General features: G+C 39.8%; 1 protein-coding gene across 8 annotated transcripts in view; it reads right to left on the reverse strand.

Annotated features, from left to right (window-relative positions):
- The window catches only part of LOC143895660 (uncharacterized), a 281,499-nt gene that overhangs the window by 40,477 nt on the left and 214,302 nt on the right, over nucleotides 1-26,720 (reverse strand). For all 8 annotated transcript variants that reach the window (XM_077402963.1, XM_077402959.1, XM_077402955.1 and 5 more), the window contains 2 exons: nucleotides 25,597-25,643; nucleotides 2,562-2,662 (listed from right to left, as the gene is read on the reverse strand). In XM_077402963.1, coding sequence (XP_077259089.1) covers nucleotides 2,562-2,662; nucleotides 25,597-25,643 — 148 coding nt within the window. The remainder of the gene's footprint in view (nucleotides 1-2,561; nucleotides 2,663-25,596; nucleotides 25,644-26,720) is intronic.

Here is a 26,720-nt window from a genome sequence, read left to right on the forward strand (position 1 = left end):
TCTAGACACGGATGATCAACTCTGAAGCATTTGCTCGCTCGACCTCTTGTTATAATAAATCATCCAATTTTGCACAGACTTGCGATTGATAAACAAGTAGCTATTACATTTGCTGAACAACGTTTCTATTGCATTATTCAAGACATTCTTTTATATTTTACAGACTACCAATTGTGTTATTTAATAGACCATAATTTTTATAGAAAAGTATATGTTTGTTCCGCCAATAAGTGATTAATATAATTTTTATCACAATTCAACTTCAATAGAGAAATTATTTCAATAACTAATTATAAACAATGTAAATTATTTAAACTACCTCATGTGTGTGTGCTCACGTATTCCCTGATACATATAAATATAGCTTCGTGATATGTAAGCTTATATGTAATACGGGATTAGTATTTAAATGAAAATACAAAAGAGCCGCGAGAATAGCAAAGCAAAACGAGCACTAGTTGGGCTTGCCAATTTACGCGCAGAGCGGGATTTCGGTCGATCGACGGGGACAGAGAATGCCACAGGGATGGAGCAGCGGTTGGGCAGGGAGGGAGAGAGGGCAGGAGGTAGAGGACACAACCCCCCATGAACCCGAACATGAATTAAAGTTTTAATTTCTCTAAATCACTGTTCGCCCTCGAGCGCTTTCCACCAGACGGTCCGTTACTTATAGCCTTTGCCCTTTTTACCGCCTTCTTTTTTTCCCATTCGCCTCGATCTTACCGACGGCCCGACCCTCGCCAATAGGGAGAAATCGATATGCACTTATCCGATGACTCTTGAGACCCCGAATAACGAATCCTCCCTCCTTTCCTTCTTTTTTCGTTTCTTTTTTTTCCTTTTCTTTTCCGCGTACTTCCGAACGATAAGCAGAACCGCCGGAAATTGTCCGACCTCGAATATTTCGGTCTTGCCGCGAGATTACCCGAGATTTATTTACATAGTTGGGTCTATATTTACTCGGAGAATGCACGCAAAACCTCTTCTTTCTGCGCAAGTTCATTTTCTTTGCTTCGTTGCTCGGTATCTGCACGTCTTCGGTATATGCATTTGGTATTTTTAAATATAAGGTGCGATAAAATTTTTCCAGAAGAAACATGAGCCATTTAATCATCTTTCGCCGCCAAAAATTTTCAAATTATCTATATACAGAAAACTGCAATTATCAAGCTTTAGTTAATGTAGTACCTTTATACAGTTGTTTAATTATTTTCTCAACTATTACATAAAGCTAAAATCTCTTCATGTTGTGCAAACAAGATTATCTATTTTAACTCACTCTGCCTGAAGTTTACAATTATTTATTTTTTTACGAAAAAAAAACTCACTTTTATTTTTACGCTGCGCCAATCAATTACGCTGAATAATTCGAGATAGGAATAAAAACACAAAGCAAACAAATTCAAAAATCGCTTAATACGCGGTGCTGCAAAATGCGCGGCAGTAATCCCACCGCTCGCCCGTGTTTTCGGGCCAAAAGGGAGAAACGGGGGTTGTTCATTTAAAATCATGACGTCGGTTGGAGGGCGTTAGTACGGCGCAGCGGAGGCGTTAGTATTAACGTTAGGTACCCGCCGGTCGGGCCACCTACAAGAAGTTCACACAGCCTCTCCTCCTTCTCCCATCTCGCTACCACCCTGCTTTCCCTACTGGGGTGACATATTGTTTCCATTCTGCTCTCTCGGGCTAAAGCGCAATAAAAAACTGGCATAAATATCACCTCTCTCTCCCCCTCCCCCCGTACGTTTTTCTGCGCGACCCTACCATCTATGCGGTGCTTTGCAAAGCCAAGCCGGCGACAGTAAGAGAAAAGAAACACCCGATAACAGGCGGTGTAGCACCATACGAGAACACTATTGCTGTATTGCAGGACTAATTTGTCTGAGTGGCTTTTTGGACCGTGGAAAGGAAACTGCATAAAGATCGCGAGATCTCACCTCTACATTTATCGTGACTTTTAATTTTCTTAGATAACATAGAGAGGTGAATCACTATATTATTCATTATGTACATAACAAATTATATAATTAATATCTTCTTATTATATATAAATTTTAATATTTCTTTTAAAAGCTTTCGTGAAATATTTCATGTCACACACGATAATACACTAATAAATATAATATTTAAGATTTCAAGTGAAAGATTATGTCTTTATTTGTTATCGTGTTTGTTTTATTTATTTTTAAGCTATGTTTTTACGTCAGAGATTATAAAATTTCATTTTAATAAAGTAAGAAAAAATTAGACATTTAGGCTTAGTGTTGTTGCATCACAGAAATAATAAATTATCATTATTATGTTGTTTTGCAAAGAACCTTGATAATGTTCAAGATAAACTTTATTTTGTCTATGTATACGGATCCATAAAGTATTATTTCGACGCGCGTCTCTTCGATTCTAATTTGTTATCTACAAGCAGAAGGAAATCAGAGCTATCCTAACAGAGATAGATATCATAGAGATGTTGATATCGTCCATCTTGATAATATCTGAAGCACCACGTAGCAGACGCGGCTCTGAAATTTGTGGGTGATGTTATATACATACATATTACTTACAGCGTAACAGGTTCTTCGGGGCTAGAGGGCGAGATGGAAAGCGACATGGTAGTAGCGGTCAGGCATCGTGATGTTCCCGGTGATCTGACTCGATCGTCCACCTGCAACAAAACGAACGCAATACGGTCATTCGTGACACTACGATTAATCGACGTCGGCAGTTTCTTGAAGATTGCTTTACTTTCTGAAAATTCATCGCAGTTGTTTTAGCGGCTTGCGAATTCTTCCACGTCGCGATAGGTGGGAGAAAGCACGGAGAAGGAGAGGCCGTCGAATTCTTCGCGCGATACTTGCTACCGTCGATGGGGAATTGAGCAACAGGTAGAGCAGACATGTCCTCGAGGCATCATGCTCGGCAGAGCACACGCGTGATTCACTGCATAAGTGAGTTATCAGAAGCACCATTTTTTTCGCTGCTCTCTGCTCGAGCTCAAACGATGGGAAAGCAAGATTATGCAGAAGAGACGCGTCGCGAACTCTTTCGGTCATATTTATTGACGATTAAAATCAATATTAATAGAAGCTAAATTCTTCGTTCTGAATACTTCATATAAAAAACGTTTATCGAAATTATCAATCTAATCTAAGTATCTGGCGATATCTTTAATTGAACATAAAATCATATATTATAATTTTGTAAAAATAAAGACTCGCGCGAATATTTCGAAATAATCGATTTATTCCATTTCATTTATTTTATAGTTATATGTATATATAATTCTGCGTATATTTGAATATATGTATAAATTCTTTTCGCACGTGATCAGCACATATATACTAAATAAGTTTATTACACGTTCAGTTTAATCAATGAGAAATTGAATTGATAAAAAATACGATTAGAACTAATGCACATATAAAATTTATACATGCATGAAAATCAATCCATGCAATAAATTAAATTTAAAAAAAGGTGAATTAACGCATAAGGCGAATTATTATTTAATGTATAAAATTCGAATTGATTCGACAAAATGTCCGATAGAAGATACTGTTCTTTTTTATTTTACACGCCGCGGTGATTATAAAATGACTGTCGCGATTTCCAAGGGATTAATAATGAGCGTGGACGATCGCAGGGAGAAACAAACGTAGCCTCGGGCGAGTGGACCAGACTCGCAGCGCAACCGACATCAATCTGAACGAGCGAGCCGCACCCCTAACGATCCACCGAGTCATATAAATTTTATTGCCATTTCATAAATCCCGACGACCGCCGCGAATAACCGTCCGGGAGCTCTCCGAGAGATTATCAGGAACGTATAAAGTTGCGAAACGTCGCACGGTTACGATTCGCTCGATCGTCGTTCTCGGGCGCTTCCAACGCAATTCTCAAGTACGATTGCGAAACCTCCGCGAAAATATAATGGTAATTATCATCCAACTTAAAAAGCGATCAAGCTGCTTGGACGATTGGCATTTTATACCGGACCCTGAACTTTACGTTCGCGTAATGTCGTATAGAAGGATGTTCGAGTCTAACGAATTGTCGTCATCATTTATTCGCGTTTGAATCTTAATTAACACGAACGTGATGCGCAGGCAGATCGTGTGACATGTTTTCATTTCTTCGAATATAGATATCTGAGAAAAAGTAATTGTTTCATCAATGTCAACAGTATCAATAGAAGTACATCGTTCTTTTATTATAATATAAAAAAATCAAATAATGTTCAATTATTACATTATTTAATAATACATATATAGTTTTTTTGTTATTTTTATTTTGTCTCATACATAATATATGTACGTTGTACGTACAAATCATTTCAAAACAATTACGTAATAAAAGTAAAAATAAGTCACTTTTCGTATATAAAAACTATTCATTTTTTATAATGTACACACACATAAGCGCGCGCTTGCGATAATAGAAGTAACTTTAAAATATTAAAATGTTTAAATATTTTATTTATTTTGTGTGTGTATAAGTTTTATTTTATATGTAAGTAGTTATAGTACAATATATTGTACACTACATTACATGTTACATGTTACATTTGATAGACAATCTCGCATCTACACATTAGATAAATATTAAATTATTGAAATATTAGGCTCGTGTTCGCAAATCAAATGAGGGAATAAAGAGCCAACGAAACGAGCTAAAATTAAGATATTACATTAAAAATATTATTTTGCCAATGTTGCAAGTTTCGGTTTCTTCATCGCGGCCGACGACAAGAGATAATTCGCGTCTGCCAGCAAGAGGTGTGCATTGCCTTTAATTAAGAAAAAAATGTAATATGGACGAGGAACTAGACGCGGTTACGACGGTACCCCCTGCAGTTCTTGAGCCGCAGGGGTCGGTCGTTCCCGCGACCACGGAGGGTGGAACAAAGGAAGTTATCGCCGCGGAATTTTTATGTCGACGAAAGAAAGAAATGTAAATCAGGTCCTGGCGCTCTCGCTCTCCGCCGTCGTGGACCGAGAAAAGATGAGAGAAGACCAAAGAATATAAAAATGTCATCATTTTGTCGAAATATCACAAACCTCGCCTACCGGAATTAATACAATACTTATACACTTGCTTATTTGTGTATTTAAAAAATATTGATTTTAGCCATAGAACATCGTAAGAGTGTTATCTAATAATCATTTCACAAAGCTTCATTTGGCAAAAAATATTAAAATGCCAATTTCTTAACGGTTATTTTTATACGCAATGTTTTCACAAGAGAGATGTTGTTCTTATTATATATCTACTAGGGTAGGATAGGATATAAATTATATAGGATATAAAATAAGTACATATATATAATGTGATGTGAAATTTACATAGTTCGATTACGCATTAAAAGCAGGCTGAACCGACAATCAGTCATTCAGTCGTACGACGAATGAACATTGAGGAGATGAGAAGAGATAGAATCGAAATGTAATTAAGAGAGTAAATAATCCGTACCGAACAAACTCCGTAAAATGGATCAAAGAACTCACGAGAGTGAGAACGAGCGCGATAGTCGTGGAAGGGAACTCCGACGAAAGGTATCGGGGTGAACTACGTGGAACCGCGTCTCGCCCTGTCGTCGTCCTGTCTAGCTCGAAGCAGTAGGGCAACGAAGGAGGGGGAGAGCCCCATCGGAGACCCTCGATAAATATTTCCGTCAAGTGACCGGGGTTGGAATTCAAAGAGAGTCGAAAGGTGGAATCGAGAACGGGACGACTCCGGGCTGCCGTCATTCGGGGATGAGAAACGCCGAAAAAGGAAAGCCAAGGCGAGCCCGGGGCCAGTATATTTGCGTTACGTTATATAGTTGCACGTTTAATCAGCCATATACTCGGAAGGAGCTGGAAGAAAAAGACTGCGAGAGATGAGAGAGGCATATATTCAGTGTGCGTGTACCGAGAAAAGAGAGAAGACGGCAGTTACGTTCAAAAGGACCTTGCTTACAGGGCAGCTCATTTACACACGATATTTGCTGAAATTTTTTACGAATCTTACCATAGTGAACATGAAAGCACGACGCATTCGATTAAATTATTAAATATACTTTTTCAGATATTAAACATAATTATTTAAAATAATTGTTCAATTAACTACATTAATTGCTTATTAATATTAAAATCCTGAGGATAGTATTTCTTTTTCCATGATAAACGAACGGGATTACTTATATAATTTGTAGTATGATATTCATTCGTCGGCGAGAAAAATAAGGGAAGGAGATTAGAGAAGGAGAGAAGTAGAGGCGCCCGTGGGACGTCGATGGCGTGACAGATTGCCTCCAGTATTTTCCACCACATGCGTCATCGGCAGTCGCTAGACCTTAGCTCTCGATGCTCGCAACTTCGCCATCCTTCTTAATTGGCGTCTCCTACATCGAAGGTAATACTCGTCTCGCCGACATCGAAGATCGCTCGTCTCGTTAATACGCACATCCGCAAATGTTCTTACTCGATAAGCAATCACGTCGAAAAGCCAAACTCTCTAAATTAATGTACGACTCGCTGAGACGAGGCGTGGGTAATACATTGATAACAGTACGAAGGGTCGGTGACAAACTGCCGACCGCACTTTCATCGTCAGGGATGCGATTAGGGAAAAATTCGTCCTGTTTTAATGGGGAGTGAAAATTAAATACCGCGGTATGTCCACCCCTTAAGTCCGGCCACCTAATAATTCATACGAGGAATGTAAAAAGGGCAGTGCGTAGACCCCTTTTTCCACGGGCACGGAGAAAGCGTGAAGAGCGCGGCGGAAGTCAAGGGGGTAGAAAAAATACGGGCTCCTGTTTATCTTGAGATTTGTAGCCGCCTTGTTTCCCGGTATTTATTGGCTGCTCCGGGAGCAGGAATACCGCAGCCTGACGGACCGTTAAATTTTATTATGTTTTTTTCACCGATGCCGAAATAACGCGACACCGGCGACGGCTGCCTGTATCGCAGTAAGGATAAATTCTGATCGACCGTGGTACAACATTTCTCTCAAGGGCCATAGACTCGCGAGCTCTCTTGCCTTATCCTCACGCTCTCGTTCTGTCACCCTCTTTGCGCGGAGCTTGGAAACGAAATTCGATTTACGCGGAATATCAAATGATATAATAATAATACGATTACAATAAGTAGGTATACATTTTGCTCTATTTACAATCAAAGTTTTTTAATTTCTTAAATTCGTGGCAGGCATGTTTTATACGCATTTTACTTAGAAAATTTCTAAACTAAGCTAATGCGAGAGTTTCACACTTGGCAAACGTAGATTTTAAATGGAAGCGCATTGCAATGTATTTCTATGAGTAACGTCTGCAACAATCGTAATAACGACGAGTTTTCACCTCGGCGAATTTGTTAGAAAGGCTCGTGAGCACATGTATTCTCCCCCAAGTCTGCATCCTGCAATGGTCTAACCGCCTTCCCGTGCGAGGTCATATCCGAGATTAAGGAGAAACCGTGGTTGCAGGCTCTTCAGGATGATAGTTGTAGGCATGGTAGAGACTCTTCGCTAAACCAGGCGCCTCATTATCTTAACAAATCTAATCTCGTGGTGGGTGTTTATAAATGTCTTGTTTTCCCCTAAAACGACTTTAAGGACTGACGAGGAGAAAGACGGGAGAGTTTCTACAGATTACAGTCTACTATCCCTTTATTGCCCATAGAGGTGGAAAACAATGTTTCACCATATATAGAATATATGTATATAATAAAAATATAAATGCATATTTTTGCTATATTTTATTATAAATAATTTGAATTTATAAGAATAAATTTAAGACATTATATTTTTTATCTTTATATATATTATTAATTCTTTAACAAATATATATAAAACTTTCTCTGTTTAATTGAGAAAGTATAAAAATTAACAAAAAGATATTATTGTTGATGCCAATGACATTTCTTAAATCATATAACTTTTTATGCTAAATGAGGCATGGGACAGCGTTTAAATATAAATAATTAGGCGTATAACGTGTTATGCGAATCAACTAGATTCCTAGTTTAATCGGTGTCTGCAGACACGAGAATGTGGAAAACACAAGGCTGGCATTCAAGGAAGGGTAGGCCTCTGTTATTATAAGATGGAGAGTACAGCTTGTCACAGAATCGAGAGACCCTGATCCCTAAAGAGCAATAATACGAATCCTCTCTTTATCTCTCTCTCTCACAGTTATCATTAAAATTGTCAAGGCACGCGTAAAAGTTAATTCAAAAGTTAATTCAAGCCTTTATGGGGTAGGCCGTGATGTAATCTTCTTCTTGATCCTCTTAAAGATCTTAGGCTACTCTTTTTCATGCGTTTCATTAACCCACTTTATATTGTAAGAATAAAGTGTCTAAATGCCATAGAATTTTTTTATATATGTTTATATAATTGATTCTGCTATATAATTTTATGTTTATAGATATATCTTATAATTATTTTTATAACTAAAAGTTTCATCAAATGTTATATTAATGAAATTCGTTAGAAATTGATGCAAAATGGCAACAATATATTAGCATATATAGCTGCTCTATTTTGAATATACATGTAATCATTTTACTTTGAGTCAAATCTTGCTTCAACCACGTCGTCTCCAGAAATCGCAAAACGAGAAGCTTGCACCACAGTAAACTCTTTCTCTTAAATTTTTATTCGAATCTCGTACGAAGAGGTTGCATCGGGGGCTCGCTTCATCCTCGAGAAACCCAGGCTCTTCTATTCTGTCTCGTCTTGGGCATAATTTGCACACAAAGTACTAAGGAGTAAAGTACTATGCGGGGTGCCAGCACCGTGTTATACGTATCCGCGTTGTACATGTGCGCGTTATGTATGTACCGAACCCGAAGACATTATGCTAACGCCCTTCCACATGCGATGGTTCTCTGATGCGCCTGCCTTAGGTTCTCGTCCTTAATAATCGATGCGAATACAAAACACCTTTGAATTAATTAATAATTATTACGTATAAATTTTTCATTGTTTATCATTTTTGTAAAATAAAGGCTTTCGTGCTTAAAAATTTTGCTTTGATTATCAACTTCATGTAACATGTCTTTAATAACCTCCAATTATACATCAATGAAAATATTTTATTATTTTTAATCAGCACAAAAATAAAACATTTTTCATCGATTAATTAACGTCAATATTATTTCTCTTTGCCTCTTAAAATTTCATCAGTTTTTTATAAAAGATTTTCTCTGTATCAGTAATTGAAATGCAAGAACATTAATGGCGGACACAGCACGGGCCGCATATATGTATGAATAACGACCACCGGCTGGCTCTAACGAAGGAATAAGAAGGCATTCTTCCGTCAGGTAATAAAAAGCCTGTCACGTAGCGGTGGCTCCGCCGAGGACGACCGCAATGAGAAAGTGTGGGTAGCCAGAAAGAAGGGAAAGAATACTGATTCATTATTCAATCTGGGTCGAGTGATTAGCATGCGCCAGTGCTCGACGTCTTAGTCCTCGGATCCTTCTAAATAATGTAAGGCGAGCCGCTAGCCCAAACCACCTTCCTGATGGTTCCCTAACTTTTCTAGCATCGCCTTGAATATATTTTCAAATTATGCACGCGTTCAGATATGGGTAATATATATACTTTTCTGTAAATATTTTAAATATTATCGTAATTATCTCTGTAATTTCATTCATTTTCCAATATATTTTCAAATTATACATTTAAATACAATTAATTGACTAAAAATTCAAGAGTCTTTTTGAAACAGTCGTTTGCAATTTCAACAATAATTTTAATAATATTTCTAATTTCTTGAATATATACACTTAAACTCTCTAGCGGTAATACAAAATTTACATTACACCGCTTTAAAAGTGGCATGTTTCGATTATCCGACGGTATTAGATTATAGAAAAGACTAATAATACTCTCTAATCCGTCCACGAAAAAATATCGTTGTCTCGAATCTCAAGGGACAAAGAAGAAAAAGCCGAAGGATAAAACATTTTTAATGTAATTAAGTGGGAATCTCTGCGGTGTTCTGCCCTGTTCTGCCCCGACGTTACCGTTACCGACCTCCTCCCTTTCTCCTCTGCCTCTCCGCTCCTCCGGAGTTGACGGTGGTCTCGGCTTGAGATCTGGATGTAAGAAGGGTTGTATTCAGCTTGCCTCCGGGGCATGTTAATGCACTCCGAGATCTTAGCACTTACACTCCAACACGCCCGTCCTCGTCGTTGTCGTTCTCCTGCCTGCTTTTCCATCCCCAGCCATTTTCTCTTTCTCTTAAACTACCCCCGACCAAAGTCTCTGGCGCCTCTAGAGAGCTTTCACGGACGCCGCCTTAAATCCGGATCTCTGCGCGCCTTTGCCTTCCCCCTCCCCCTCCCATCTCTTACTCCCCCGAACCACCTCTCGTCAACCTCGAAGCTCGTGTATCCAACTCTCGAAGCCACCGCGAAATTTTCCATCCAAAAGAAGTACCTTCGTGGAAATTTTATTCTTGTTTAAAGACCTCACGATTTAAATTTTGATTACTGTGCAATAATTATATAATTGTACCCATGATTATATAACCTTAGTGCTTATTTTTATTGCCTAAAATTATTAATAACACGTAAAAAATAAATCATTTACAATTAGAAATAAAATGCTACTAAAGTCAAAATATTCCAAATGCGTCTGCTCTTGACAATTTCAATCAATAATAACAAATTCCCTTTGAAAGCAAGAAGAGAAACTTCATATGTTAAAAATAAGCTATCTTTTTGCTGTCTATAAAAATGTCTGTACTTCTACTTTAAAGAAGCTTTTGAGAGAAAGAGAGGCTGAGAGAGAGAAAGAGAGAGAGGGAGAGAGAGAGAGAGATGCTCAATGGCTACGAGGATGAGAGAATCCACGGAAAGAAATCTTAATTAACGAGAGGATTGTTCCAGTCGCGAAAAATCGCTGAAGTACCAACCAGCATGCAGAATCGCGTGGCTTTCGGCGTGGCGCGCGCCAGCCGGGGATGAACAATTCAGACTCAGGGGATGAGAGGAGAGGAAAAACGCCGCTTTTCCCGAGGACGATGGGCGCCATGGCCACCGGTGGTGGTGCGCGCAAGGGCACACAAAGCCCTTGACGGATGGGTAGCCACCGGGCTGCGGCGTAACCCCCACGATTACGAGTGACCACCTGTTGAAGGTCCTATACGCACCTGTGTACGCACACACGACTCGTCCTCCCCGCACCACGAATACAGACGGCATTTTCATCCGTGGTGGCAGAAGAAACGATCCGTAATAATATGCGTCAACTTCCGGATATAAATTACCGGGAACGATCGGCGAAAACTTGATCCACACAGAATCATATGCACGAATAATACATTTATTCAAGTAAAGAAAAAGAAAAAAATTAAATGAGAAAATAATTTGGTTATTATATATATGTAAAAATACTAAAATTTTATATAAATTTAAATACAACAAAGACAGCGTTATATTTCCACTACATTTCTTTCAAACTGAAACAAATCCATTCGACGATTAACGATACTCGATTGTACTCCTGGTATCCTGTCGCTATGAATCAAGTTCTCGTCGAAACAATCGCTATGCTGACGCGACATTGAAGAGCTCGGATGCAGCTCTGAACACGGAAAAGTGCTTCGGCGTTTTTGCACGGTCGAGCGCTCGTCAATCCGGAGATCGAGAGCATACTCGCGCGCGCGCAAGTGTGTATGTGTGTGTGTGTATATGTGTGTATATTTTTTTATTCTTAGTCTCTCTCCACATCAGTCCTCCCCCCGCTTCAGTCACGGCCGTAGAACGCGACGGGGACGCTTTATTTCCACCCCCGTCGCGATCGTTCCATTTGTTTCGCAGCCGGCATTGCATGCCTTGCGGCGACGAGCTTTCTCTTTCCACCTTCTCTATTTATCTGCCTCCCACCGCCTCTCTTTTTCTCCCTGCCACCCTCTCTGTCACCCTTGCTCTTCATGGTAGATCCGAGCGGTGGACGAATCGACTCGACGTTATCTCGACATATCCGCGAATACACGTTTAATGCGCGACGCCGACGTATTTATTCACCGGCGTACTTTCCCCATTTTGACGAATGACGCGGCCACATCGCGCGCTATAGTCTCTGAATGCCGTGTTGTCCGCATGATTTTTCGCCAGCAATACGAGAGGCGAATTCCCTTTTCTCGGGAAAAAATTTAGCGTGCGTAAAGAACAATTAAAAGTTTAAAAGCAAAAGCTGCTATGAATAAAATTTGGGCGTTTGTGATTTCATGTAACGCTTCGCAAGATTTAATGTTAATAAATGTAAGAAAATGTAATTTTGTAGATGTTACTATACATATGATTCATGTCAAGGATGTTATCTTCACATATACATCAATGTATATCTAATTTGAAGAAGACGCAAAACTAAGAAAGATCGAAAACGCGCAGTTCTCTTGGCAGGTGCTCATTAGTAATCCAACATCGTGCCGTCCATTACGCATTCCGATTCCACGTTAACCCCCTCAAAGTTGCCCCAAACCCTCCAGTCTCGTCTTATAGGTTCCCCGATAATCCATATCGTCATCGTGTTGAACCACCTTGTCAACACAGAAGTTTGAGCAGCGCGCATTTCGTATTACTTCGTGCTAATTTTACGACTGTTCATCAGAAATTATGTAACTCTAGGCATATTAAAATCCCTCTACATTTAAACAAATATTTTCTTTTACAATATGAAGAATTTTTGGTCATAATCTGATACAAATTAATAAACGAAATTTGGCGGCGATGACCACTGCCAACAAGGAATAGCCTCGGCAAGAGGCAATCTATGACGGGGAAGTAGTACAAGTCAAACGAGCGTCGGCCAGCCGAGCCTTTTCAACTTCTTCTTTTTTTTGGCGGTAAGAGCGACCGCCGCCGCCGCTTAAAGTGGCGGCTCGCTAATGATAGTCCAACCCTTCGAGGACTTCGCGACCCGAACCCTCTCGAAGCCGGCCTGCATCTGATGGCACTTCAATCCGTTAATTGGTGTACAACTTTTTCGCTATCCCTCTTCACGTTCGCTCATCTCTCTTCTCTCTTCTTTTCGAAACGGGAAAAAAATTTATTAAATTAACCGCTGGCCGAGCGACATTGCCCCGTAACTTTATTTCACACAGGACTCCACAGAGTAATCTTCATGCCGCTTATGCGTTGGTCGTGGATATTTAACGTTTTACTCGAGTCACTGCCCGCTGCTTTCGACGTTCACGCTTGACGAAACTTTAAAACTCACTTAAACGCATGGCGAGTAATTTTTATGCCTTCTTGGATGCTCAGAAAGCGAATTAGCGATTTATGATCAGGTAATAATTCATTTCGCTTTGTATATTGAGCTCCTTTTACGAAATAATTTCTAAATTAATTCAACAAGTACTTCTAATATATTCATATCACTTACAAAAACATTAATAAAGAGTACACTACGCAATAATAAATTATTTTTGTGCGAAAAACTCATAAATATAAACATGTACATTATAAAAAGTGATATTTGCAATAATCAATTGTAAAACATGTTCATAACACTATGAGAGCATTATGTACAGTTTTAAATATAGTCGATCAAAAATATGCAGCTAAAGCACGATTTCGCATAATTACTTAGCAATTCTAACTGTAACGATCGGCGGGAAGAGGGATAAGGCTTACACGGATCCTGCCAAATGGCAGAAGAGAAAAAAAAAGAAAAACGAAAGAGAGATCACCGCCGGTATTCAAATCGATTACACGAGAGCCAATGTAAAAATTATGCAAATGTCGTTTACAAGTGAATGGGACCCTCGCGACGAGCGAGGTTACAATTAGGCAGGAGCCAATTCAATATCGAGGACCATTCGAGAGAATATTCAACGGGATGGTATTAAATGCCAACTGGCTCGTTTCTATAAGAACAAATCGGCGTTATCGTTAAAACCGCGCCAGCATTTCGTGTGACAGATGCGTAAGCGACAAGAAATCAAAGAGGATCAGGAGAAAGCAGAGATCCATACGATTTGTACTTGTAATACATTTCGTATGCTAATAATATATTACTATATCCTTTCTTCTTTGACTCCTTCAAAAAGCTTAATTTTTAAATTATATTGATTAATTATACAAATAAAGCGTAATGTAATTGTTAATAATACTCATGCAAAATAATTATAGATTTGCGCTAATCTGTACAAATTATAATACGGTTTGCTGTAATAGTATGGTAATATAAAAAAACCTGAACAGGTATATACATATATATAGTATATATATACACACACACACACACACACACATATATATATATATATATAATTATAGAATGCAAATGACATTACTACAATTCAATTAAGTTTAAGTTTATCTACAGGTTTGTTTTATCCTTAAAAAAAGTATCCATTAGTGAATTTCTTTCATCAATCAGAGAGTTAAAAAAGGAAAGTTGTCCCTGTATACGCACTTATGTGTATCGGCCAAAATACGATACATTAATATAACAGTATGCCGCGGTCGAACCGAAAGTCGAATGAAACTATTTCTTCGTTAAACCTGCTTTAGTAGGTTGCAACCACGAGTACATCCCTTGAAGAGACCCTCCATGCTTAAAGCATCGATGGAATTACCGGCGGGTGATGAGTTTAGCGGAAGGGATATACGAGATGAGAGAGATCTCTCTCCTCTCTTCGTCTCTCTTCATCCCCTTCGCGATCCGTCCTGAGATATTCTAGGCTTCGTTGGGAAATGATGAGCCACGCCAACGTAGACTTCGCTCGGCCGACGTTCATTCGAGCGTTTTAATTAGCGATATCCCTGCACTCGAAATCGACGTATCGTGTAATCCAAAAATGAGATCAAAATGTGATTGCTATATCTTGAAAAACGTGTAGCATTTGCATATATAAAAAAATCTCCCCCAAGAAGAAATCTTTCGCGTGCCATGCCACGCTGGATTACGATTGGATTAGTCGAGGATAGTAGGTTGTCGTATAACGACATTAAAGGACGCGGGTGCGTTTAAGAAGCCGAAGGATTCGACGGATTATGGATTTCTCGCGCCCGCCTTCATCTACATATGTTCTCGTCAGCTGCGCTTTGTTTCCCGAATAAGAGCTCATCACGGATGCAAAACCATCCATTCATATTCAAAATTTTATATCTCGGCCGCGGAGGGGCTAATTTATTCGGCTTCGATCCCGTCCGCGACAAATCCAAATGACGCACCCTCCTCTCTGCCACCCTTGCTTCGCCTCTCCCAAACGCACGACCATTAATAATCTTACCATTACTTTTTTTAATTTAATTTTTTTCTTATTAGATTTCGAGAAATCCTAGAATCGAGAAAAAAAGAACAAAAAATTGACCATGAGTAACATCGGTGTTACACAAATGATGCATTTAGTCAAGAAAAATACGAAGAGTTCGAATTTCTAAATATGCACTGAAGAATTACTCTTTCTTTCGTTCTCTCGGTGTTTAAGCGAGGTCCAAAGAGCAGCGCGTTGCAGCAGCCGCCAGCACTGCACCCTCTCACGTCTTGCTCGCTCTGTCTTCCGTCGAAGAGATAATCATATTAGCCAGACCATAACTTGTCTATGCATAAGTATAATACCGTGGCGCTCGTAGTCCCAGGATCCTAGCCAGGATACCGCGTATATTTTACGCGCTCTGCTCGGCCGCGTTCGCGCGCGCGTGTACCCTCAGGACCCTCAGCCAGACCCGAGAACTCCGGACCGGCTGCCGTTGCCGCTGGCTGCCGCTGCCGTCGTCGCCGCCGAGAGAGAGAAAAGGCGCGAGATACACTGGGGTTTAGGTGCGCAACGTACAACGTTAATCAGCCTAATTGAATTAAGCACGCGCGACTGTTGTAATTATGACTATTTATAATGATCCCGCCCGCGCGCTTTGCGATTCGCCCCTTCGCGCGTGGAATATTAGTTTACGCCGCGAACGCGTCGCATTTAATGCCCGACGTCGTCGCCTGAGCTTGTTAACGGAGAGGCGACCGAGCACACGGCGATACACGGAGTTTCGAACAATCGTCTAAAGTGGAAAGATAAGCCGTCGTGGCGACCGAAACAGCGCCGTGGAAAGTTAACGATACTTTCTCGTTGTCAGAAATATGATAGAGACTATAGGCACAACAAACAGGAAAGTTAAATCGTAAACAAATTATACTAAGCGCTCTGTAATAAGATAGACTCGTGATAAACTTAATTCGATATCAATAATTTTGTGGCCTAGAGAGAAAAGAAAAAAATCGTGCTGTGCTATTTCATATTTTAATTTTGCTTCTAAACTACGGAATCAGTAGTCTTGATTTAAAATTATACTGACGTAAAATTATACTGGCAAGATACATCATATTGTCAATTTCAATGTCGCATATAAAAAAAAATCAGAAGTAGTCTTCAGAAACGTTTAACTGTTGGTAGTAAACGACACATTCCACTTATCTAATCTGCTCTCTTTATCGTCGTAAAGAGGCGGCCGGTAAATGTACCGTATTAATGAAAACGGGTGTTAGCCAGGATTTCCGGGTGGCTCGCTCTCTTCGCGCCTTCCTCCCGGGGCTCTCTCCATCCACCCTGTATATTTCCCTCTCGCGCGCACCCACGCCTGGGCACGCATCAGAAGTCGTACTTCATTAAGTCGGCAACACTTCTTCCAGCGACGTTACTCATCCCTTTGGGACAGGCGCCGCGAAGAGGCGAGATCGAAAGGGAATAAGATTAATTGCATTCCGCGCAGACGAGAGGAGGCGTATTTTAAGGCAAACCGCCAATGCTCGCTCGTGGAAACGACGCGGCGACGGGGCCGAACGAGTAGCGAGGGCGAGAGAGGATGGCGGAATAAGAAGAACGACAATACCCCGGGTGGAAAGACGAGGACGAAGTCGCGAGAGAAGCGAGATTCCCGCCACCGAGATGAGGGGTGAGGAGCGAGCCGACGAGCGTGACTGAAAAGAGGACCAAGAAGGAGAAGACAGCGCCCAAGGCCCTTGTTGTATTTATCATATAATTACCATAATAGAGCTCCGCGCCGCGCACTCCGCCACTGCCGACCAATCCCGCCCGCGCTTTCCCCGCGTTCCAGGCCACAACCGCAAATTGGAAACTCTCGAATACATTTTCCCTTCGTCGCTCACTCGCTCGCTCACTCGCCGCGCTCGAAATTGTTCGCCGTAGGACGTCGGCCGTCGAGTCGGAAGGATGCTAACGACAGCAGCGCGAATACGCAGTCATGGAACGCCTCGCTCGGCTCGAGGATGATCGACGTATGGTCATTAGATACAATTTGTCTGCGTAGCTGCACCCTGTCTGACACTAGTCGTCGAAGTAATTATGGCTCGACTTAATCAATAATTGCGCGCCGTTCTCCGTTTGGGCCTTTCTATTGAGACTCTAGCTATGTACAGTCATTTACCGGAAATTCAGAACCCGTCGATGTATAAAATGCATTATATTTTTAGTATTTTAAACCAATTGAATTACAGATTTGATTACTATTTCAATAATCCATTGTTTACCTCAGCAAACTTCATTAAATGTACGTATTATCACGTTATTAAACTGATTGCATTCAACAATTTAAAATAATACGTGTGTATTTATACTCGCTCATTTTGTAAGAAATAGAACATACATCTTGGAGATAAAAATTTGAATCATCTATCTATATTTAATTTTTTCTTCAATTTTTTCTATTTATCTATATACCATTATACATGTTAATTTTGCCATTTACTATAAGTCTACAAGTTGACAATAAAACACTCTTCAAAATCAAGAATTTATCTGAATTACTTAAATTAATTGAAATAGATAAGAGCAAAAACTAGTATAACGAAGTAAGGGCTTAGAGATGACTTTCTTTAGTTTCTTCGCTAACCACGAATCATCCCCGCCGACATCACCTTTTGAATCTCTTGGCCCCCTTTCCTGGTCACCCGATGTGCAGCCCGGCGGAAAGATATTGCAGCTAAACACTCGGTTCTTTGATGCCGCCCTAGTCCGGGATCTCTATCCCCGGGTACGCTGGCGGATAATTAACGTTAAAGGTTAATCCCGCGGAGAAAGACGACAGGATAAGAACGGGCTGACAGCAGCTCCTCGGCTCCCGTTCCTCCGGCAGATATAATTTGATTGGAACCTCGAAAATGGTATGCTGAAATTGAGTCTTTGGATTCAAACATATACCTTGAAACGCGGCGATCTAGAATATATTCGTTAGTGCTATATTTGGTTTTCACTACTACGAACTGAAAGATGAAAATAAAAGAATATTCTTAGAATAAGATAAAAATATCCGTAATTTTAAAGATGATATATTCCGGATATATATATATATATATATATATATATATATATATATATTTATATTCTTCGTTTCTCTAGAGAATACTTTTAAGATATTCCTACTTTTTAAGATAATAATCTCGATAGTTTCGTTTTTTTTTTAGAGAGATCTATGATTCAAAAACATTTTTATCACATTTTTTAATTTTGCAACGCATTTTATTTCTTTATTTGATTAAAAACACGAGAAAATTAAGTCGTAAAATTGCAAATAAACAATTAAATTGTTTATTTTAATGTAATTAAAAATTATAACGTGATGATGTATAAAAAAAAATATGTATATAAATATGAAATAAATATATCAAGTTCAGCATTTATCATATTTTAAGTAGCAAGTGCAGTGATAAGCGACGGAGACGAGCGTCGCGCAGGATGCGTAAAAACGTCTAAATTGCGCGTAAATAATTATATTTGCATATTCATCGAAAGGTAAATATTTAATGCCGACGGAGCATAAAGGGGCAGCGTGAAGTGTAACGTATACGTGAAAAGAGAGACCGGTGAATTCCTGGATGGAAGAGGAGGAGGAGGAAGAGATGGAGGAGGCAGGAAGAGGGTTGGACGCTGGCGAAGGGTTGGCCAGCCGTGTACGCGCGGCCGCCGCTGCGCCGCCACGAGCTGACGGAAAAGGGGTTGAATGTACATCGCGGCTCGTCGGAAATTTTAGCTTAATTTTACTTAACTACACTGGACTGCCCGTGGGCGCCCGGCTGCAGGGACAAGTGTTATTTTTGTAATTCCGAGCGGCGCTAATGGGAGACCTCGGCTTAACTCCGACCGACCGCCAACAAAAGAGGGGTGTTTACCACGCGCAATGAGTATACGGCTGCGCGGGAGTAGTAACCGACACCCTACCGCCTCCGCTTGTTGCAAACGCGAAAAGAGCTCGACATTAGTTGACCGATGGACGAGACCGGAAACGTGGGTCAAAACGTTCTTTATGGAAAACACGAACACTGTTCATCTCTTCTAAGAAAACATACCTTGAAATAAGCTCGATATGATGCATTATATACAGTTGCATTAATATTTCTCTTCCCAATGTTTTCTTTCAAAATAAATCATTAGCGTTGTATTTTGTGCACAGCATATAATTAAATAATACAATATATAATTAAAAATATCATATTAAATATAAATAAGTGAATAAAATATATTGTAATTATTTTTGTTTTAAAATTATTAAAGAATATATAATTTCTAGTGTATATGCTATATCTTATCAATTTAATATGATGAATGATCTAAACCCTCTCTCTCTCTCTCTCTCTCTCTCTCTCTCTATCCCTGTAACTGACGCGTTACTGTCAAGGCATTATCAACGGCGAAGATATCGAGAAGATGCGAAAGGGCGCTGATGAGATTCGAGGGAAAACTTGCAGGTATGGAGCGTAGAACAAGTTACAGAAGCTGAGACGTGTATCGAGCGTGAATATTACATCGATCAGGGTTTGACGATGCGGTACAAAGGTGGGAGGGTGAGAGGGAAGGGGGAGGGAGAATCGGGGAAGCAAGGATGATGTCGCCTATTATCCCGTGAAACACCTGAGCCCCGTTCTCCGTTACGTGCTGGTCCCGCCATCGTCGTTCTCTCCCGCGTCGCGCGCGCCCGAGAAAGTGTATGAAAACGAGCACGCACTCTCCGTCACCGACGTCGGCCAAATTGCACGACCTCCGCGTATTATCCGCCCCTAAATTATTCCCCGCTAACCGCAAAAATAGTCCCTCGTCTCCCGCAAACCCTCTCGTCCTCCACCCCGCAAGACTCCCTCGGTTTTCTGCATCGTTACATTTTCTCGGTTAACGCGCTGCGCGGTTCATTGTTTCAACCGCATCGCAAGTATACTGAATCGTCATTAATAAAATATGTTAATGTGGCGCCTTCTTCGTTCAACGATATTGTTGTAATTTGGTGAATTGAGAATCAGACGCTGGACAGAGAGGACTGAGAAAATCAAACAATTTTATTTGTCTATTTAAAATTAAAATAGAAATTTATATTAGATATGAAATTATTAACGTTTACAAAATTAAGATAAAACTGATGAATTTTACTTTTCGATGCCTTAATTACAGAAGTAAACTGAATAGTGATGATAGATATGGTCTATGCTGGGTAAAATCAAAGATCGTTATTATATTGCCAGTTCGATAATTAGCAGTAGAACGAATTATGAACGAGCGGTATACGCATCAATCATGGACTCAACTTTTTCACGGATGCTGGCTACGTATATGCATATTAATGTATGTTTGGTTAGGAGAGCGTATCCCAGTCTGACATGATGGACGCTACCGGAGACGAAAGTTGAGAAGGTTGTAACGGCTTCTGGCACCGTATGTCGGATTTCCATTCGACGAGAGATGGATGGCCCAATCCATGGAACATTGATCACTATTAAATCGCATATACCGGTAGAAAGGTAATGTATGTGACAATTTAATATATCGCAAATATAATTATAATTGCGTCTTCAAACTTATCTCTGATGATTGTTTTATGAGAATATTTTCGTTAGGTACAATATTCGACTGATAAATGGGAGAGTAACTCCTAACGCGAAATGTGAGTAGAAAGTTTGACAAGCTGCCACGCGTATAACGCGTCGAAATAGCATTGTCCATTATTTACATGCAGACGCACACGCTCAGGTGCCGCGTTCAGGAGTCTTCGGAGAGGCAAAAGTTGCGAGTCCGCGGTAGCGGCGGCGGCGGCCTGGCCATCAGGTCCGATTCGATAAAAGATGGATGATCCAACCGACGGCCGTATAGTCGATCGGTCTCCGAGCTGACGCCTCCGAAGATGAAATGCACCCTTGGCGACCCCAGAACCGACCCTAAGCCCCCGTACACCCCGTTTCTTTCCCCTTTCCCCTCTCTCTCTCACTCTCGCGATAGCACTTTGCTAACCGAAGGCATATTTACGAGAGAGGAGCGTGCCCCGCGTCGGAACGCACCACCATCCCTTGGATATACGCGATTTGGCATACAAATTCCATCATATGTAACCCGGAAAAATGTTTATTGGTCCGGCTAAGGGTTATTAGGTCCGGCTTCTAGTTGATCTGCTTGACGTAACCAGTCGTCTCACGTAGCTCTATGAAATTGGGTCCACCGAGTCGAGAGTGAAAGCATAAGTCTTCTTTACAATCGACTACTGTATACTTTGCATTCCACACGACGCGGCTTAGAAACCTTCCTTTAAAAAGTTGCAACGATAAAAAAAGATGTTATTGTAGTGAAAAGAAACAAATCGATATTACGTGGAGATGTTCTCTCCCGTGATTGATTCAAAAGTTATTTAATTTATATGTATGTCTTTTTATATATATTGTTACCATCACATACAAGAAAATCAAAGATATGTGGTAGTGATAATATGTGTGCGCTTGCGAAATAAAAGAATAATGAACATACGTTAATGTCTATTTTTATATTGGACGAGATTCAATCCGCGAAATTTCGAGAGAACGCCATTTCGTGGGACGCGAGAGAATTTATAGGAATAGTCGAAGAAGCGGAGAGTGTGAGAAAGGATACGAGGTGAGGACGAAGGATCTCTGGTTTCCTCGCGGGGTTCCCGCACGGCGGTGGTCGTGCCGGGGAACACAGCAGTACATTATTTCTTGATGTCAAATAAAGCAATTAGCATGTGCCCTGACCAGGGTCCGCAGGTTCTAACCCGAGTAATCTCGCCGGGGTCCCCGGCGTGTGCGACATCTTCATCAGAGAGACGGACCCTCCTCACTTCTCCTTTCTCCGCCACTTTCCCGTTCCGTCGCCCCTCACGCCGGACGATGGCGCGATCACGTGACTACTCTGCACCCTCAGAGGCGAGGGGTGCTCGATGCTGCGGAAGAGTGAGAGCACGGATCGACGAGAGGAAGATGGCCGCTCGGTATAAGGGCGAGGAAGAGGATTGGGAGGAGAAAAATCAAGGGGCGGGAGGGGGGCAAGAGAAGGTCGTGTCCACCGAGTGAAGGCGCTTCCAAGGGAAATTTCACAAAGGCTGACCCGCTGGTAATGAATGTTATATAACCCTTTTAATGCTTTAAGCCTCTTAGATTTTTCAGTGCGCTCTCGACGCGCACGCCTCCTTCGTTCCCATCCCTTCGCCTTTTCTCCTGAAACGAGCCAGCGGCGGAGGTAGTTCACGGTGGAGGGGCTGAGCGAGGAAAGTCATGCCCCGGGGTAGGTAATTATGTGGCGGACGTAAATTAAGCTTGTTTAGATTGGGATTTTTATTAAGGTCTTTTATGAAAGAGAGTGCCGCCACTAAATGGCGCACGGTATACACTCCGATACCGGTACTCCTTTAAATGCCACCGGAGGAGAAGCCGCAACACGTTTATTTCATGACTAGTGCTTGCGACAATGAGATTTAAAAGTCAATTTGTCAGAAACAGCCATATCTCACAAAATCATATTTTTAGTAAATAATAATTATTACCGCGTATTATTTAAAATTGAAAATATTACGCTGTTAAATTATTAATAAATTATACTCAATTTTTACAATATAAAGAAAAAAAATTGTTTCTTTCTAACTTGTTACAATCCTTTTAGATATGCTGTATTAGACTTTATTAAAAATAATATAGATGCATTATAATAATTCTTGCAACATTATGGCAATCGTGTGTACAGAGAGCAACAATTCAATAGAAACTTCGAACTTGCCCAATTTACCCAGGACTGTCCCCAAGGAAACAACGATCGGGAGATATATCTAATAGCAGCATAGGACGTACGCACTGAGGAACACGGAACAAATAAGTAAGGATTAGTTTAATCGTGCTTTAGGAGTCGAACGTTACGTGTTTATGTCGCCATTCCCTTTTTTCGAGGGAAAGAAAAAGCTATGGACCGAGTATACGATCGAGTTTACGAACCAGCGATAATACGTAAAAAGATTCAATTGATATATCGATATATACTTAGACTTCTGTTAACAATCTATTTTCCTTAATAAACGTCAACATTCACGATAATTATTATCTTTTGTCTAGTAATAAATAGTCCTACTTATCAATCCCAATTCATATAATAAATTTTATAACAATGCTCTGTAATGTGCTAACTTTGAGTACATTTAAGTATGACCAACATTAGGTGCTATTCCAAACGTAAGCGTGTCAAAATATACAAAAATATATAACTCTATCAATTATTGTTCTAATTTGTTTTACTCGCGTACATCGTGCGTAGGCATGTTAATTCAAACATGTCCGTAACGAGCATAGCGCTACGTCAAACAGCTAACTGCTTTCGCACGAAGGCACTGAGAGCGAACTTCGAGAAGCAGTTCGCAGGTACAGACGGTTAGCTATACCCAGTGTATATGTATACCTCCGAGCCGGTAAACGGAGAACGAAGTTCTCGGTGGAAGTTTAATTCAACTGGACGGGCAGCCGGGTGTAAACGCTGAATGATTTGTTGCAAATCGAAAGCGCCCCCGCGAGCTCGAGCCCGAGCTCGAACTTCAACTTCCTGGTTGTACGGCTTACTTTATGCAGCGTTGTATCGCAGCTACCGGCTATCGAGCGGCCATCGATATATCTTTATATCGATATTTCATAAAGTATATTTTACAAAAAAAACTATGTGTATGTCCCAAAAAGTAGCAAAATATAGATATAAGTATTTATTTTCTTATATGTATAATACAATAATTTTTCTAATTAAAATAATCTTTTTCTGTTATAGTTAAATTGAAATTTGCAAAGCATTTACTTTTATAAAGTTTGCACAATCGAGAATATACATTCTACTTTGCATCTGCTAAGCTTAATTATATCATTCTAACTTATTATATCTCACTTTTTAAGACTTATTTTTCATTGGCTATGCAATATTGTAAAATAATGAATGTTAACGTCACAAAAATTATCTAAAAATTATCGCGGAAGTATCGCACTTATATATATATATATATATATATATATATATATATATATATATATATATTTCTCTCGTAATATTAATAAATTAATAAATCAATAATAATTAAAGGGTGGCACGCAGCCATTATCACAGACTGCACGAACGTTTTTTAAAGTGACGGTTGGAAGGTAAAGTATCGAACATCGAGATCCAGTGTCGATTTTCCCGGGTAGTTTCGCGAAGCTGGGCATGCTCGCTCGTTCTCTCGATTAGGCTTTGCCGTCATTAAAAGTTTATAAAGAAGCCGAAGTACGAAGCGGGCAACGATGTGCTGGGGGAGAGGTGGTAGATGGTGGCTTGGCAACCCCAGAACGAAAGCAGAGGAAAACCGGCACGACGGAGCAAAAGAGACAGAAGCCTGAGAGTAGAAGAGAGAAAGAGCGAGAGAGATGAAGAGAAATTCCAAGCAAGTTTTCTCATGTGCGATGCATAATGAGGAAAGGCAGACGGCGTATAAAGAGCCTACAAATGAAGCTCACACACATACACACACATAAACAAGTTATACATGTATTATACATTAAAAGCAGATACATATAACTCATCTTTCTCTAACACATCGATGTAAACTTCTTTTTTGCCATAAAAAATATTTTTGAGAAATTTTATAACGTTGCACTATATCTCTTGGAGATAAAGAAATATCTTTTATTCCATTATGACATAAAATTATTAATTAGCATGCAAGTCGCGGAATTACTTTAATATTAATATTAAATAATCAATTAATATTGCTTCATAATAATTTCATTATTCTTAACAATTAACATTGTTTTAATTATTTATTACCTTAGTTATTTACTAGTATATTTCGATAAAAAAATTTGAAAACTTAGAATACTATATGAAAATGAGTAAATTTTAAAATTGAGATTTAAAAGTTGATTGTCTCTCATATCCAAATAGTAATCATATCACTAGCCTAAAAAAATGCAAGACGTGTGCATTATAAAACATAATGTATCTTGAGTACTGTATAATTCTTAGTATGCACTGGTATAAGATTTCGTTGATCGGTAGGCATGTTGGTAACTAAAGATACGAACACGCAATGCGAGTTGTGGTGCACGAAAACCAATTAAAGGTGTTAGATCGATCCTCCCTAGTAACTGACTTGCTAGGCTTCTCGATAAAAGCTTCAATCCTCATTTATGTGACACTATGTTCTTTTTTCCAATTTATTAGTATATGAAAGAATACTAAAACTATTTTAGATATTAAATAATAAGAAATCTTGCATTTTAAATAATAATAAAACTATCGACGGATTACATTTTATCGTAATTTTTATGTCTTTGTATTATAATTATAAGTATACTCGATGTGTTTGAACTTACCTTGTTCATGATTTGGCGGGGATACTCCCGCCTCGCTAGGGACGGCTCTGCAACAGAAAAAACGTACTAATTACTCCTCTAAAGTTTGTAAAAACGTAGAATAACAAATATTTATAAGCTTAGGTAAATAAATATCATTATTTACATATATAGTATGTAGACAATTAGTACATTCTGCTTTCTCTCAATGCGTGAAAATAAGTGATATAACGTAAATTCAATAATTCGTTCACATAGATTCCTTAGCGAACTGTGAATAATATAAAATAGTAAATTTCACTTTTTAATATACGTTTACTGCGTGACATTGAGCAAGAATCAAGAAATTTAACGGAAACCTAATCGGAAAGACGGCAAGACATCCACTCTTTCTGTATTTCACATCCATTCTCAACCCCATCGCCGCGCCTTATGACGCAAGCTAATGCACGTAGGGTGGTCCTTGATCGCGCAGCCGAGCCCCAGCCCTTCCTCTCCTTTCCCTTCGATGGGTACCACCGAATTCCCATAATCTAATGAATGGCCTAACCCCAATATCCTCTTGGTTCAGCTTCACCGCCGCCCACCCTTCATATACTATCGTACATGTACCACGCATGTAAATATCCTTGCTACCCGAGTGTGCGCGCTTCAAAGTTCTTTAAAATTCTGCATCCGCCAACAATAATTAATTATTTTAATGCAATTGCGACTACCCTCACTCATGATTCTTTTCAAATTTCGTCAAGATGAAAAACAATTGCAATCGAAAGCTTTAAAAAATACAGCAAGTACAAATCAGTATCGGAAAAATCGTAAATATTGACGATTTAAAATTCTATTCGTGAAACGTTAAGCTCAACTTTTGCGGAAATGAAACAATTATATGCAGCTATGAAGGCAATTTCTGAGGCATCCAGCATGTGCGTAAGAAGCATGAATAGGGACTCGCGTAGGCTAATTGCGCGTTAAATAGGGGTGAACTCGATGGCGAAATTCTTTCGTCTAGAAAATGGACCGGACATGAGCCGGCAGCAGTCGGCATTAATCCTGCGCGGCAGAGTAAGGACGCGCAAATGTGTTTATCTCGGGGAATAATAAAAAGGGTGACCTGACGTTCGTGACGCCAGGCGATCGCAACGAAC

This window comes from Temnothorax americanus, unplaced genomic scaffold (genome assembly GCF_048541705.1).
Source record: "Temnothorax americanus isolate GAGA-0224 unplaced genomic scaffold, ASM4854170v1 Scaffold1, whole genome shotgun sequence".
Classification (NCBI taxonomy): domain Eukaryota; kingdom Metazoa; phylum Arthropoda; class Insecta; order Hymenoptera; family Formicidae; genus Temnothorax; species Temnothorax americanus.